This window comes from Acartia tonsa, chromosome 6, assembly GCF_053477335.1.
Source record: "Acartia tonsa isolate MP-2025a chromosome 6, ASM5347733v1, whole genome shotgun sequence".
Classification (NCBI taxonomy): domain Eukaryota; kingdom Metazoa; phylum Arthropoda; class Copepoda; order Calanoida; family Acartiidae; genus Acartia; species Acartia tonsa.
In genome coordinates this window covers 40,952,701-40,969,489 of record NC_137265.1, presented here as the reverse complement: position 1 = coordinate 40,969,489, position 16,789 = coordinate 40,952,701, and the positions used below count along the sequence as shown (strand labels likewise).

General features: G+C 40.2%; 1 protein-coding gene across 1 annotated transcript; it reads right to left on the bottom strand.

Moving 5' to 3' along the window:
• Positions 1 to 1,763: 1,763 nt before the first annotated feature.
• Positions 1,764 to 13,303, bottom strand: LOC145322684 (uncharacterized). The gene is made up of 5 exons (XM_080164884.1): positions 13,227 to 13,303; positions 12,500 to 12,557; positions 11,586 to 11,678; positions 2,432 to 2,494; positions 1,764 to 2,042 (listed from the first exon to the last, which is right to left on the bottom strand). Exons 2-5 carry the CDS (start codon positions 12,542 to 12,544, stop codon positions 1,938 to 1,940), a joined length of 306 nt encoding a protein of 101 aa, XP_080021010.1. The 5' UTR covers positions 12,545 to 12,557; positions 13,227 to 13,303; the 3' UTR covers positions 1,764 to 1,937.
• Positions 13,304 to 16,789: the final 3,486 nt, after the last annotated feature.

The window sequence follows — 16,789 nt, the reverse complement described above, 5'->3', positions numbered from 1 at the left end:
TTTTATTCAAAGGCATGAAAATCAAATTGTTTTCTCTTCCAATACCAAGTGATCCATTTCTTTACCCAACTATAACATTTTCTTATAAATTCATTCATCTAACATCTAAATGCAAATACACAAGTATTCTGTCAAAAGTACAAAAAAAAACTTTGAGGTAATTTTTTATTAACTTCTTTGCAAAATGTGTTTAAGCTCTTTAGCAGTTTTATTTCATGTTGTTTCTTTTACAAATAATGTATGTATTGTAAAAAATTAATTGTATATAAAATGTATTTTAACGTTGAGAATTATTTGAAAGAATAATCTCACAAAAAGCGAGTGTTGAATTCTAGTCAAAAATTCATGTGAAGACGACAATTTTAAACTTGTCAGTTTCATAATCCCTCTCTTAATGTTTTGTTTCTTTTTTATAATTATAGTTTATTTTTCAATTATTAAATTATTTTTGAACTATTAGAATATTATTTAGAATAACAAATTTGCATTAAAAAAATTGATTAGTTTCATTTGTATATAAAAATTCAAATTTACAAAAAAAATAATTTGTATAGAATTAAATTTTCTTTCTTTAATTGATGAATTTTCTAACAATTGTTTGTCAGGTCTGTTTGGTTTTAAATTCTTTCTGATGTTGTATATAATGTAAATGTATTAGATACAGGGTGACTTTCCAACACTTTCAAGTTTCAATACATGTTTTTGAAATAGTTACATTTTAATATAATTAAAAAAGGGAGGATTCAATTCAGGGAGAGATGGGACAATGGGCTGTTTATTACACTAGTCCCCAAAGTTTATAAATAACGTTTTCTTATTCGCTAGCTCGTGAATTTTGTTTGGTTTATTCCTTAAGTTGAGTGTTCAAACGTTTCAACCTTTAATTTTAGTATAGAGAAGGGGTAATTTTGTGTATCATTATTGGTGATGTACATCAATTTTACGGCCATTGTCTTATCCCTATAGATCCCTTAAAATAGTAACTTTTTTCAAAATAACTGATACTTGTTGGATGGAAAGGCCCCCTGTAAATTTCTTTTTAGGGTCTATTATTGTTGTGATTATAGAACTTTAGATATGATTTTTAAAATCCTCAAATTTTTGTTTGAGAACCAGTAGTTTCATAAATGCCTATTGCCTATAACTAAATGTGTGTTTTATTGTACAATATAATGCTTATTATTTTATAATAATAATAATGAGCTTATTTTGCTGTTGTTATTTTTCATTTTAATTATATTTATACATTTGCTCACTTTTTGAATGAATGTTTTTTAACTGCAGATCTCATTAAATTGCCTAAATAAATTGAGTGAAATGTATAATTGTAAATTTTAAGATGGGATTTTTAACAAAGCTTCAAAGGCCGTTAACCAGTGAATTTTTTCTATGGCAATTTTGTATGTGTTATGAAAATTGTCATGTTCTTTTATTTTCTTGCTATTATTTTCTTTCTTTGTAATAGTTTTATTCATTTAAATAGTAATTCTGTTTATTAACATGTTTTTTAAAATAAATTTTGTAGAAATGAAATTGCATTTTTGAAGATTTGAAAGTTTATGTTATTAACTTATGAAAGGAATTGACAGGTTTTTTACACTCTAGTTATAATATAAAAGAAAATAAGATTTTATTAAGTCCACGAAGAATAATTCTGAAAAATTGATCTAGAAAAAAGAAAAAAAGTTTAGATGGTCATAAATAGTTGCTGAAAATTAGCCTGAAGCATCTTTAACAATTTTCCTAAATATAAAAAGGCGACATTTATATTGATAAATAAATTTATTTAATTCATGAAATTATATACCATTCCAAATATTAGAAAATAGGTTAATATGATTGTGATGATACTATTAGTAAATTAACACAGGTACGCCTATGTGGAAAAGGTGGACCTAGTAATTATCAAGTAATTTTAGCTTATTTTATTTACAATATTATACAGTAGTGATATATTTAGTCCATAGCTGTCCAGACCATTCTGATTCAGATGAGGTTTCTGTATCTCCGCCATTTGGAATGTCGTTGTCCATTAAATTTTTCTGAAAATACAATATTTTAATTTAAAAGATTTTTCTGGTATTGTCATTTTCATGATATCGACTCTTATTTCTCCTATTTCTAGACCCTGCGGGATGCTCTAACCTAACCAAACCTAAAATAATCTATTCAAAAGTACTATGAAAATACGACAAAACACCCCTTAAGAGGCGATGTCACGAAAGTGACTATACCCGTAAAATAAAACACTGACGTTGGACTGTATTCAATTGTAAGGAGGTGTTTCTCTCATTCGTTTACTTTTATACTTTAAATAATTTTGTTAAATCTTGATTGGTTGGTTTAAACTAGCAATGTCCAAACTTTCTATCCAATCGTTTTAATCTACAGAAGGTAAGATTTATAATTAATAGATAGTTTTATAGTTTACCTTAACATAGGAAGTCCACACATCCTTGGTTTTTGTATTTTCTTTTTCTATATCCTTCTTATCCTAAATTAGAAAATACCTAAATTGATTTAAATCAAACTAGCTGTTAAAAAACTTTTTGACTACTTTAGAGCATTTAGGAGCTCTATGTATGGAGGGTAGGAACAGCAGAAAATAGCCTTAAAACCATCCCAAGACTTAAATCTATAAACTAAATAACCTAAGACCTTCATGGAGCCCATGTGAAGCTTCCATAGAATGAAAAACTCAATGGGATAAAAAGATATCGAAATCTTAAGCTACAGAAGAAAAACTTTAAGGTTTTTATGAGCGATTCTAGTGCGACAAACCCTCTAGGGGACAAAGTACTAGGGGGGTATCCATCTCCTATGTAAAACGTTCATCAGTACAAAACTTTTTGAGAAACAGCATAAGTCACCACTATTTTCTTGAATCTCCAATATTCCTATTGATCTCCTCTCTTTCTCCTTCTACACCATATACCAAAAAATGGCATACCTTGCCTATGTCTCAGTATGGAAAGGATGTTAAGGACTTTCAATGCATCATATATAGAAAAGTGGCACAGCTCAAGTCTGTATTGCATCTATGAGGCATGCAAACTCAAAAAATAGGAGCTTATTTTACAATTTGAGGCCGATTGTTAGGTCTAGTGTAGAAAAATAGTTGAATTTATATGAACAATACTGAGAACCCTTAAAGGATAGAAGCTTTGCCCTTTAAATACTTGGGATGACTTTAATCTTCAACATTCTTTCCTTAACTATGAATATTCAAAGAGGCTGCAACGAGGAAAGAAGAATTACTACCATTGCAGAGATCATACGAAGTAAAAGGTTTGTTTATGATCAGAAACATGTACAATAAAATGTTTAAAATATTTGCACAATTTGTTGTAAACATTGAATCATTTTATAAATACACAATTAATTTATTATGCTATCTTTTAATATTCTTTTGCATATAACGATTTCTTGTTGAAATAATAGCCATTTTTCACATCGTATCACATCTTTCCGAGGATATTGAAATGAAAAATTATAGTATTAAAATCAGTTTTGTTAGCCCGAGGGGCCGAAGGTCTGAGCTAAAAAAAATATTATCAAGTTGTGTTTTTTTTATTTATTTTAATATTCATTGGAAATTGTCTGTAATACGATGCTATACACTCTTCAGTATGGCTGAGAACCGGTACTAATCCAGAAGATTTTAATCAGTTTCCAAGTCATATAGAAATAGATTTATAAATGCTAAATTTTCAGGTATAGCTGCAAGGTGACCTTATCTGTGGATGTTGCGACTTGCGCAGTTGTCAAAGTGAAAGGCGAGCATCTACATGACAATAATCTTATAAAAGAGATAGTTCGAGCTGCAGAACAAGAGGCAATTAATTATGCTGCGAAGAACCCAATTGTTCCAACTAGAACAGTGGTTGAAAACCTTACAAATAAGGTATTTTTATATTGAAAGCTTGCATATAAGATTATTTTAAATTAAGAAAGATTTGGTGATTTTTATTTAGATGTCCATCCGTCCGTCTGTCTGACTGTACATTAAAATAACGCTTATCCTATATAATTGTTTTATGCATATGTGAAGGTTGTAGAATTTAAGTCACGTATCACGTATTTGCCTGAATCATGGTACTAACTACTTTAAGAAAGCCTGCAGGAAACACACCACTCTAGCTGCTGTAAAACTGTCACAAGTAAACTCAATACTCCAAACTTGAAGCCCTCAACTTCAATAATAAAAAAGTTATAATGACTTTTGAGACAGTTGTAAATCTTTAAAATGTTTTTTTTTAATGCCCAGAACTTTTTGTTATTAAAGCTATGGTCTTCAAATTTGGGGTATTTGGTCTACTTGTAGCAGTATTTCAGCAGTTAAAGTGGCGCATTTCCTGCAGGCTTCCTTTAATGCTTTAAAGGTGAAAGCTGAAGTGCCATATGGCGTTGGATTCATGCCCAAGACTGGCGCGATCAAGAGGGCTATCCAGCGTAAACGCAAAAATATCATGGACTCTTTAAACAACCCTTCTACCATCGGAGAAGACGTTAATGTGCAAAGGCAGATACTTTAGTAGTGTAGTAGTAGACACCGGAGTTCAATTAGATTACGGCAGTGTGACAGACGTGGACACCTTACTATAGAGAAGCTACGCTTCTCTAGCATTCACTAGATAATAATCAACATCTATTTCAGTTGTCACTTTATTGAAGGTTTAAAGGATACTAAAGCTATATACAACAAACAATAGCTACATGGATAGGAATAAATAATCATAACATAAAAGCATTATAATACATATACAATAGTCAGTTTGGGCAATAATGATCCCCCATCCCTGGAAAGGGTGGGGAGAATTAAGAATACAGTTAACCATAATAAACATGACAGATTCAATCATTAATTTTAAGCATAGGGAGGGGGTCGTCAGACCCCTTCCCCAGGACTCGGGGGAGGGCCATTGACCCTCCACCGAACCCTAGTTCAGGGGTGCCATAGGCATGGCTCACGGTTGCCGAATACCACAACTCTCCCCTCGGAAGGCTGGGAGAGGGTTTCCCTACCAGACTTCCGACAGTGGTTGAGGCCTTCGGTCCGCTCCTTAGGGCTAAGATATATACAAACGATAATGATTCAATGGAATCCTAGTGGTGAGTGTTTTCTCAGGGTTGATGGGCTCCCAACGTGGGATAGAAGGCAGAGGCTGGCTTTGGTTGGACACGTTGTTCAGCGCCGGCAGGTGTCAGGTTGGCAGGTGGCACAGTTGTTGCTGGGACGGTCAGCAGTGGGGCCTGCTGGTTGTTGTTGGCAGCGGCTGGGGCGCTGGCTGCCAGGTTGATCGTCTGGGCAGCGGCCTGTCCTCCTGAGGGGCCGCGGGGTCTGCCAGAGGGCGGTCCTGGCCTACCTGGGCGGTCATGCCCGCTATCAGCTGATTGCATAGACACCATCTCCTCGGCTGCTTCCCGGCCGATGGGGATGGCATCCCAGTCTACTGAAAAGTCCCGGGACTTGGCATGGGTGAGCCTGGCTCTAGCCAGAGCTTTCCTATACAAAGTTGGATGGTACAGGAACACTTGTGACATCGCATTCATGGCTGCTCGGACGCCTCCTTGTGCTGCTGCCAGAGAAATGATGGTTAGGTCCCCCAGCAGTTTGAGGATCAACAACAGCAAGCACAGTATGGCTGCGCCATCTCCCCACTCGTGGATAGCTTGTCTAAATCCAGCCCAGACATCCAGGGCGGCCTCTCCTTCCTCCGCCAGTCGGTCAATGTTGTAGGACACTATCCCATGGTCTCCTGTGGCCGAACAGCTGCCTTGCTGAACGCAGGAGCCATAGGATAGGCCGGTCAGCATGGCGCTCTTGTATGCTGGGAACGCTAGCAGCTGTTGCCAGTCGTTCAACTCAGCCTGCGAATACAAGCCCCCTGAACTGAAGTCATCCAAGGGCTCTGTCAGCAATTGCTTAGGCGTATCCAGCGGGGGTGGCCTCTTCTTAGGAGCGGGGGTTAACTCTATCCAGCCTTCCTCCGCGTGCACAGTCAGGGGGTATGTGGAGGAGCAGGGAATCTTGGTGGCGTGGCCACTATATACTCGTGTCACGGCGTCTACAAATCCGGTGGGTTCTACTGGCACTTTGTCCCAACACTCCTTGTGTTCGCGGACAACGTATTTATTGCGTTGGCAGGTCAGCTGCAGCAGGATGTCTCCCCTCAGTACCGAGAACGTGCTCCCCTGGACACGCACCGGGTGGGCCAGGTCTAGTTGCTGGAGCTTCCAGCAGTTGGCCGCTACTTCTTCTGCTGCTGTGCTTTTCATGCGCGTTTCCAGGGTAAACCCAATATAGCCTGCATGTATTTGGGCTTGTAGGGGGACGTCAACATCCCTGGCCGACACTCTGGGCAGCGCAGCCGCGGCTGGGTCAGCGGCCACGAACAACGCTGGATGGTTGGTGGCATGGGCCTCGAAGTCGCAGTTCACTATCGAGGTGGGGTTGGTCATGTTGATAAAAAACTGGGCCTGATGGTCAACCAGGTATGCATCCATCACTAGGCTGGGCTGGAGGCTGCGAATCAGCCTCAAGGGGCAATCTCTCCCCAGGTGGTCCCACACGTAGGTTGCTTCCCCAGTGATGCAAGACAGCTCAGAATGGGGACACTCCAGGGTCAGGTGGTCAGATTGGGACTCCACCCGTCCATCCTCTACCACGTAGGTCTCTTCCTTGACCAGCAGCCGTCGCTCTTGGAGCACTAATTCATTGCGGTACAGCTGGCCCTCGAAGTGGACGTCCTCCCCTTCACAACCCACCCCCTCGGGGCTGTTGACGAGGGCGCCCACCATGTCGAGGGTGAAGAACAAGGGGTGGTTCAGCTGGAACGTCAGTGGCTGGGTCTTGCCTGGCAGCGTGTAGACTCGGTTCCTGGCCAGGTCTCGGCACGTTTCTGGGTCTATCTTGGTTGGCCTCAGGAGGGTGGGGACCGAGGTCACCTTGAGGTGACCCCATACCCCACACCTGAATGTCCACTGGGACACGGTGAGCTGGCAACTGTACCCGGTTGTTTCCCTCACCTTGACTTGCTGCAGGACGTGCACTTCATGGCCCAGGGGCACCTCCTGGTGTAGAGGCTCCGTGTTACACATCTTTTCTTTATTGTAGGATGTGACGTGGGTGGGGTTGGCACAGTCCCATCCCACCAGGACGTAGCTGGTTGTAGGCCACACGGCTGCCAGCAGGAGGCCCCACAGGACCATCCACCAATGGGAGAAGCTTCCAGGCGACCATCTACCTCTCACACGCGGCTGGGGATCTTCAGCTCTGGTCACGGCTGCTTCTTGTGGCTGGACACGGCTGGGCTGCTCCTGGCTAGATACAAGTTTCCATTGAGCGTTATCTTTGTGCGGCCGGGGCACCCCGATACCCTCCCCAATGACAGACTGGCAAGCGACTGGCACTTGCCTGGGTGTCGGCTCCCCTAGCCCCAAGTGCTCCCTTCCCTTGTCCAAGACATGCCCAGTGGCATGGGGCTGAAGTGCATGTGGCACAGGCTCGCCCTTACTCACTTCCCTCCCCTGCCCTAGGAACTCAGGTGCATGTGGCACAGGCAAGTCCTTATTTTCCCAAATTTCAATCTCCCCAGCCTCTGGTGCAGGGGGCACAGGCAAGGCTGGGGTTTTACAATGGCTTGGATACAACATATTTAACAAATTCAACTTATCCTGGTGTTGAGCAGCTGGGTTCCTTCGGCTGGCAGGGGGCTCTGGATGGCATGTAGCTGGGCTCTCCCTGCAGGCTGGTGGCGCTGGCTGACTGGGGGTGACGGGTGTCACCCCTTCCTCTGGGACTGCTGGCTCGTTCCAGGACTCAGGTCTCTCGGTGGCGGCGACGGTTGTCGCCCCAGGCACCAGGTTGGAGGCTGGCTCGTTCCAGGATCCAGGTATCTCGGTGGCGGCGACGGGTGTCGCCCCAGGCACCAGGTGGGAGGCGCTGGATAGCACCCCCCAGTCATCACAGGTGGCGGCGCCGGGTGGCGCCCCATACATCGATGTTGATGCGCTGGCTAGCGCCTCCTGCCTCTCTCGTTCAGCGGCCGCCAGGGCCTCCCCGTACATCGTCTCAGTGACGCTGGGTAGCGCCCCTCCACTCTTGCTGGGTAGGCTCGGCCGAGCAGGCTCCATCATGTTGAGGCTAAAAGGCTGGGGCCTCAGGACCTCTGGCTCGGCGATGTTGTAGGGTTGCACCAGCTCCGGCCCCAGGTGGTTGAGACTGAAGCCCAGGCCAACCCGGTTGGGTTCAGCCGCGCCGCCCAGTACGTTGATCCTGGCTGGAACGGTCCCAAACTGCGGCATCCCGTCGGCTCGGTCCGCGGCTCTGGGGGCGGCTGCTTGCTGCGGTGGTGCTGGGGGCGCGCTCCCTTCCATGTGGGCCACTCTGCTGGGCTTCCCTGGAGGGGCACCCTTGTCGGCGGTGCGCCTGCGGCTGGCTACCTGGGCCCAGTCAGCTCTGCACTCGGCCGCCGTGTGGCCGTCGTAGTGGCAACGCTCGCACTTGGCAGAACGGTCACAGCGTGGCTGGGTGCGTCTCTCCTCTAGACTAACTTCCATCGGCGTCGGGCAGTCTCGAGCTCTGTGGCCTCTCCCCTGGCAGCGGAAGCAGCGACCTGGAACCTTGTCATCTGGAGCGACCCTCCCCATCTGGTGGAGACCCGGAGCCAAGGCGCCAATCTCCATTGGCTCCGACTCGTCATATTGGGGCAACTGGATGCAGGCAGATCCAGTCAGCCCGTCGGTCGAGTCCACTAAGCACACACCTTCCTTCAGTTGCTTGGTAATCATGGTGACGGTAAACATGGCCTTACGAGTGTACTCAGGTACACTCGTAATTTCATGGCCCATCATGATGCGTTTTACATTGGCGTTACGAATTCCACGATTTAATTCGTCCACCAACAACTCGAGATCCTCATGGTTGTAGGCGTCCCTATACAAGGCGCACTTAGTTGATATGTACGCTTGTATAGGTTCTGTCGAGTGTTGCTTGTAATCCCTAAACGCTTGTTTAAGCGTTTGGGATTCAAAAGCAGGACGAAATAGCAATTCACACTCGGCCTTGACCTGTTCGTAGGTCAAGGCTTGGCCTGCCTCGCCAAACAGATGGGACGCCATTTCCGCCGCTTGCCCTACCAGTGACAGTAGAAGGGCGTTGCGGCGGTTGAGGGAGTCATGGGGTGGCACGCGGTAAGCCGCCCATGACATCTCGAGTCTGCGGATATGTGAACTCCAGGATTGCTTGGGCGGTCCTCTAAACTCTGGCAGGTTACTCAGCATCAGCTTGCGGTACTCGGCTGGAGCCGGCTGAGGGTCATCCTGGAGCCATACTGGGGCTTGGTCACCTCCTGGCGCTTGCGGCTGTTCCATCGGGGCAACGGTTCAACGGCGGGACGCAAAGTTATAACGTAAATAGAATAAATGGTTTGTCACTAGAGGCTTTCTAGCCTAACAGCCAACACTGTTTTTATCACTAGGTTGGTAGTTTAGTTACAAAAATATAGCTTAGCTGTGTTTATCACTAGTTGGATTCTGAGGTGGTAGAGTAGGCTGGTAGGGGTAGATAGATGTTGAGGGTCTGAACTGCTGTCAAGAACTGATTTGGTTTTCCTCTATCACACTATAGCTAGGGGGAGGGAGCTTAGAATTCTTTATTTGTTTTCTAAAAATATCCCTGTTATATGCTATGAAGTAGCTCCGCTCCGGTGTGTGTGTGTGTGTGTGAAATCTCCCGTTCTTGCAACGCGCTTACGCACCGTCAAATCCGCGCACACGGGTAAAACGCGCACTTATCCCTCAACTCGCTCTCTCATTGGTCCGCTTGTCCGTTGAATTTTATGATATTGCCGCACTCCGTTGCGCTGTCCGTAAATGGCGCTCTGTGTTCCCGGTCACTAGCTCCACACCGTCGACGGACTTGGGTTAGTGTGGGTAGGAGGGGGGAAGCGCGTGAGGGGACGGGGGTAAATCCGTCCGTTCCCCCTGTGAGGAAGGGGGGAGTGCTGTGGGTTTGAAATAACTGTGTGATGAAGTAATGGTGCCTTTTCTCCTTAATCCTAGGCTAATCTATTATATCACCTTGATTGTATTTCCTTCAGTGGAGAGTGGGCTCCTCCCTTTCCTCTGGAATAAGGGGTGTATTGTTGTTGTGCTGTAGGCTTGAGGTGATTAGATTGTATATCAGGGGCTTTGTTATATTACATTTGGCTTCTATTTGTGTCCTTATCACAATTACATAACAGATTTGTTTGCCAACCCTGTTCTATTTTTAGTTGTTATCACAATACACAATAAATCCAAGCCTGTTCTATTTTTAGTTTTATCACAACACAACAATTTGTTTACCAATCTTTGCTCATAAATCTATTGTTTAGCCATCACACCAGGGTGGTAATCCCTGCAAATGTGATATAATATCTGTTTTGCTAGATGGGCGGCTGCGTTGTAGCCTCTCAGGATACTTGGAGTTGACGTAGTTTTCTCTGTTTTGGTGCACTACACTCGTATGTTGGCTCGCAGCTCGCAGCTATATGGCATGTTTCAGCCTATCGGCGGCAGGGAATGTCCCGTCCTGCTAGCGCCGCTGATCCAAATCCGGCTGATGGCGGCAGGGAATGTCCCGTCCTGCTGGCGCCACTGGTTCGGATCCTGCTATCTCTTGCAGTAAAGTTGGCCTATTTTCAGCCGTTTACACTTATTTGGCTTGTTTCAGCCGGTCCGCAGGCCTGTTTCAGCTCTCAATTCTCCGTTAGATGTCGGCGCTTCTCGCGGTTCTTCGTCAGGTTTTGCTGTCTCGCTTCCACAACTGCCGGATGCAGAGTTAGACTTTGCTGTCCAGGGTGGGTAATTCAGGTTGCTTGTGTCAGTTTTGCCAGTTTCACTGCTGGGAGTACCTTGGCCTCAGATGCGCGTCTGCTCTATCCGAGGATAAATGGCAGACACCGGAGTTCAATTAGATTACGGCAGTGTGACAGACGTGGACACCTTACTATAGAGAAGCTACGCTTCTCTAGCATTCACTAGATAATAATCAACATCTATTTCAGTTGTCACTTTATTGAAGGTTTAAAGGATACTAAAGCTATATACAACAAACAATAGCTACATGGATAGGAATAAATAATCATAACATAAAAGCATTATAATACATATACAATAGTCAGTTTGGGCAATAATGATCCCCCATCCCTGGAAAGGGTGGGGAGAATTAAGAATACAGTTAACCATAATAAACATGACAGATTCAATCATTAATTTTAAGCATAGGGAGGGGGTCGTCAGACCCCTTCCCCAGGACTCGGGGGAGGGCCATTGACCCTCCACCGAACCCTAGTTCAGGGGTGCCATAGGCATGGCTCACGGTTGCCGAATACCACAGTATAACCCAGACAATACCTGGCCCAATGGTGGGGACCCATTTCGTTTGCTAGTAAATTGCTATCTGCTCTTTTGTAGCGGTGTAATATTGCCGACGCTATTGGCTGATATCTAAAGACCCAATTGAAAGTCGAAAAAGGGTCTCCACCCCGTGAGAAGAGTTTAATAAAGCTCGTCCACCCTCTATTCTTTAAATATATTACCTTCTTATCCTTGTTAATACATTCTTTATCTTGGTTTTCTTTGTTTTCATGATCTTCAATGTCTATAATCTCGAAACTATCCAGACTTCCCTCCTAGATTAATACTTAAATTAAGAACCAGCTTTTAAAAAAGGACGTCATACAATACAAATGAACAATGATAGGCCAGTATACATTTTAATTGACTAATGGTAAAAGGGAGAAAGACTAAACTACATAACGTTTGTGTCACTTTTGAGGAAGACGATTCCTGTGATGTCATATACATATCGGAAAAGAAAAAGGGAAGGGAGGAAGAAAATCTCTTCAATAGAGATGGGAGAAAAGGTAGTCGTCTTCCTCAAAAGTGACACAAAAGTTATGTAGTTTGGTCTTTCTCGTAAAAGATATAGTGACCTAACATTGGTAATTTGTATTGGATGACGTCATTTTTTATGAGCACTATTGGCTAGTTCCAGATTTATTGTTAATTAATAGATTAATTACCCTATAGTGGTCAATAAGATGCAATCCAACTTTTAGGCGGCTAAAATTTTCTTTTTAAATCAACAAACTGTATTCTTACAAAGCAATTGAATAACTTAATAAGAAGCTTTATTCAAAGAAATTCCATAAAGTACATGCGTAACGATTATGTAATAGACGTTATTTTGTGTTTATTTATTTTCTTTACTAACAGCTGGCTTCATTATCGATACGCCCCATCGACAAACTTTACCCCATCCCTTCCTTCTACTAGATTAACGCACCGAGAAATAAATGAGGTGCATGTTAGCAACCCAAATCAATCACAAATTTACCCCTGTCAATATATCCACGTATATTCTATTGCCATTACTGTATGTGTTATGACCGAATAAGGTCTTGTTTACTTCGCATTTAATATTGTATAATTATTATTTGTAAATATTCACCTTATCTGAAGTGCTTTCAAATTCCTCTATGTTTACTTCAGCCATTTTATTGAATTTTCTAAATAACAATAATTTATGTTTCAAACAGTAACTTTTCAATAATCCTATTTAATAAAACCATTGATATAATTCTAGAAACCTATTCTAAATAGTAAATTAGCAGGATGTCTGTATGCTCGTGTGTATGTAAAGATCTCGCTAATCGCTGAACCAATATCGTTCTCCTTTTTAGTTAAGATTCTCATGGTAGGTTAATAAAAATACCTACACCATCCCAAGAGAAATAAATGTCTTATGTTAATATAGATGTAGACATTTTGGAGTTATGTATATATAAACAAAATCAAAATGCTACTAGAATTCTATAACAACTACACAAAGCTTTGTGTTAATATCATACCAATAACTATTGTCTTATGTTGATATGATAGCAGCACAAAAGTTAACTAGAAAGAAGTATTATTCCAGTATGGCTTCGAAACCAATTGATATCCGCTAGATTAGAACCGGTTCTTAGCCATACTAAAAAATCAGGTTAGTATCGTATTACAGACAATTTTCCACGAATATTAAAAATGAAAAATCATAAAATTAATAACAGTTTTGTTAGATCGAGACTCCGGTCCTGAGAGGTTAAAAAACCTTGTATTAATCCTGTAATATTTCAATTTAATATCTGCGGAAAGCTGTTATCAATACGATGCGATAAATAACAATTATATAATACTTGATTTTGAGTACTTGACTCCTAGAAATCCGGATAACAACTGAGAGGAAATGTTTTTGTTTTGCGCATAAGAAATCTATAATAGTTCAGACAAAACTGTCTTGATAATATTTTAGCATTTAACATAGTATCTTAATGGATTAGACAATGGCCGTTAAATTAATGTACATCCCCAATTATGATCTGTAGGTTACAATTAGCGGTTGAAACGTTTTGACACTCAACTTGCTAAACCAACCAATCAAAACTCAATGAAAGTCCCCTAAGTTTTTAAGGCAACGAATGAGAAAACGTTATTATAAAACTTTGGGGACTAGTGTAATAAAGAGCCCAATGTCCCCTCTCTCCCTGGTAATTATCACATTTTATTTAAGTTTATCTCCTATTAATGATAAAAATACTACTGTTAGATAACAGGACATTAAAAAAATATCCGTAGAGTTATACAGTCCACTGTTTAAGTCTCATTTTTTTCAGTTGTCAATAGAAAAAATCCCCCCAACTTTTTGCTATAGTTTACAGCTGCTAGGGGCCCCTCTTAAATATTACAAATGCTTATAGAAAATAAAACAGGAAAACATATTTGAATTACTTAAAGATTACGATAAGGAAGCATGGTTGATTAATCTTTAGACTGCTTTGCAGGAATACTCATGCATAAGAAGAACTCAGGGATTTAAGGGATAAGACAATGTACAAATTTAATGATTATAAACAAATTACCCATTCCCTAGTTTGGAAACTCCTAGTTGGAACCCATCGATCAAGAATTAATAAATAGTAACCAAAGTTTTTAAAACAATGGATAAAAGAAACTGTTCTTAAAACTTTGGGTACCAGTATTGAATATGTAATCTTTTTTTCCAATGTACCCTCCCTCCCTGGAAGAAACCCAAGAATAAAAACAAGATTTCTAGGCAGTAAATAAATGGTTGTCCATATAAAATCGTAAATAAAAAATCCCAAATTACATTTAAAATAAAAGTAGACATAAATTTCATAGCGTTGACTCAAGTATCAACTTAAAGGATCATCAAATTTTAATTGCGTTTAAAGTAGGCTCGAACTCACATTTTTGAGTGAACACTTTTTTTTGGGAACGACAGTACTGCCGGTTTTATTGGATGGCAACAAAAATTGTTGGTACCTCATATTAAAGCGCATTTAAGTAGCGCAGCTACAATAATACCAGGTTCTGTCCGTACTTACGTCCGCCAAGGTAGCTTATTAGGCTATATGACTGTATATTGCAGAACTAAATATTATGAGAGTTTGTTTTTGCTGCGTTACTTATGAGCATTATGGTCCTTGTTATATTGCATAAGTATTAATTTCCCAAAATTTTCCTATTACAACTAAAAACAAATATTTATAACCTATATTTCCAATTTTTCTTTTAAAATCTTGAAAACCACTTAACTGGAGTATTTTCAATTTTGTTGTAGAAGTTTTATCCTATAATACAAAGTAGTAAAGTTTTTTTTTGTCTAACGATTTGTGCTCTTGATTTTAAACCTTTATTTTAAAGGGGGAGTAGGGCGGGGGGAAAATTTGCTCCCTTTTGTACCAAAATCCCCGAAGGGCTGTTGTCGAAGCAACTAGTGTTAAAGTTAGAAAAAAAGGGCTTGCCATGGAAAATTTCTGTGAATTACAATGAATGTAAATTTTACTTCTTGAAGTGTCTGAAATCATTTTGATAAAATATAATGAAGAATGAAGAATTATATTGGATTAAATAATTTAAAAATAAGGATGACATCATCCATAAATGCGAAGCTCTGAAATAATAGGATAAACGAACCTAACTACTACAGGAATCTTTTGAAATTAATTTAATCATGCCTAAATTAACGATAAGAGATATCCGTTACAGACGGACGAACTGAATGATTTTAATTATAAAAAATCTTCGCTTTTAATCATTTTTGTTAATTTATTTGAATTATTCTAGCTGTTTTGTAAGGTAAACAATCGAAAAACTATAGAGACCTTCTTATCAAAACCTTTCTTCATTTGTGATAAGACAATGGATATATTATTACTTGGATCTTACACCAGTTTTTTATGTCCTCAAAGCTCTCATAAAGTGAAACTTGCAATAGGCTAAAATAACGATTCTCCCCTTCCACCCCCTTTACCCCATCCCCTCCCTTCTATTGGACGAACAAACTGACCAATTAACGAGTTCTATGTAAGCAAGCTGGATTAACGACAATTTTTCCCCTGTCATAATACCCACGTATATTCTGCATCCATTGATAAGACAGGGATGACGCAGTTTATTCTAGCTGAGCCTTTACAATGATATCAGTAGCGCAGCAATGTACAATTGACTACATATAAGACGTAAAAATAGTATCATTTAAGGTAAGAAAAAAAAATGGGCCAAATCTTTTAAAATATCTTAGGCTTGTCTGTGAGTTAGGGTTTCCTTTGCCTTACATAGATATCAAGGAAAATGGAAGACTTAGGAAATCCTAACTCCTAGGACAACCTATTGGTATTTTCAGCTTTTGCCTACGGTCAACCCAGGTTATGAATGTATCAAACCATGCATAAAATTATGTAAATATTAATTATAACATTATTTTTTGTATGCTTATGTCTCACAGAGACTAGCCATGAAATTTTTGAACAACAAGAAGAATGACAAAAAATGTACAATATCTAACCAATAAAGTGGTCGGATTGTTTCTACGCTGGATTACTAATTGTCCAATTAATTGATTTATCATTTAATCTTTCTATATTTATAGCATGATCTTAGGTTTTAAAGCTGTCTTGCAGGATAATATGAAGTTTAACATTTTAAAAATGTTTAAATAATTATCATAATAAGTTATTTATAGAGTAAAATCATCTAAATATATTAATAAATTTATATATACAAATAAATCATCATTTGATAAAATAATATGCTGATAATGATTTTAAACATGAACAATATAAACTAATAAGAAAACAAGGATGACAACATCCATAAAAGCGAAGCTCTGAAACGATATGACAGACGAACATTAACTTTTGTTGATTGTCAGAACTGAATATACAAAATATGAAAATATATGGTTTGACAAAATTATACGTAAATTTGTTGCAAAACTTCTTAAATACAGAATTATGTTTAAGGACATACTGACATTTTTAATACTTGATTATAGAGATGCTTCGCTCATAATATCGTACCTTATTGTAATAGGAATCAGTAATCAAAAAATCAGATCAATCGGATGATTTTATCACATAAAAAATTGTTGTTAAAAAAGTAAAAAAATCAGCATGTTTAAAATGGACGTATGGACATTCTGGTAACGATTATAGAGTTGCTACGCTTTCTAAATCGTACTTAACTACTACAGGAATCACCATGCAAAGTTTGAAATCGATGGGACAATTCTAACATGCCTAAATTAACGAATAAAAGCTAACTATCTCGGACGGACGGACGTACGGACCGACCCTAATTATAGAAAAGCTTCGCTTTTAAAAAGTTATAAGAAAAGCATTAAAAACTTATTAGGGATATGGATATATTAATAATTGGATCTTACACCTGATTTTCA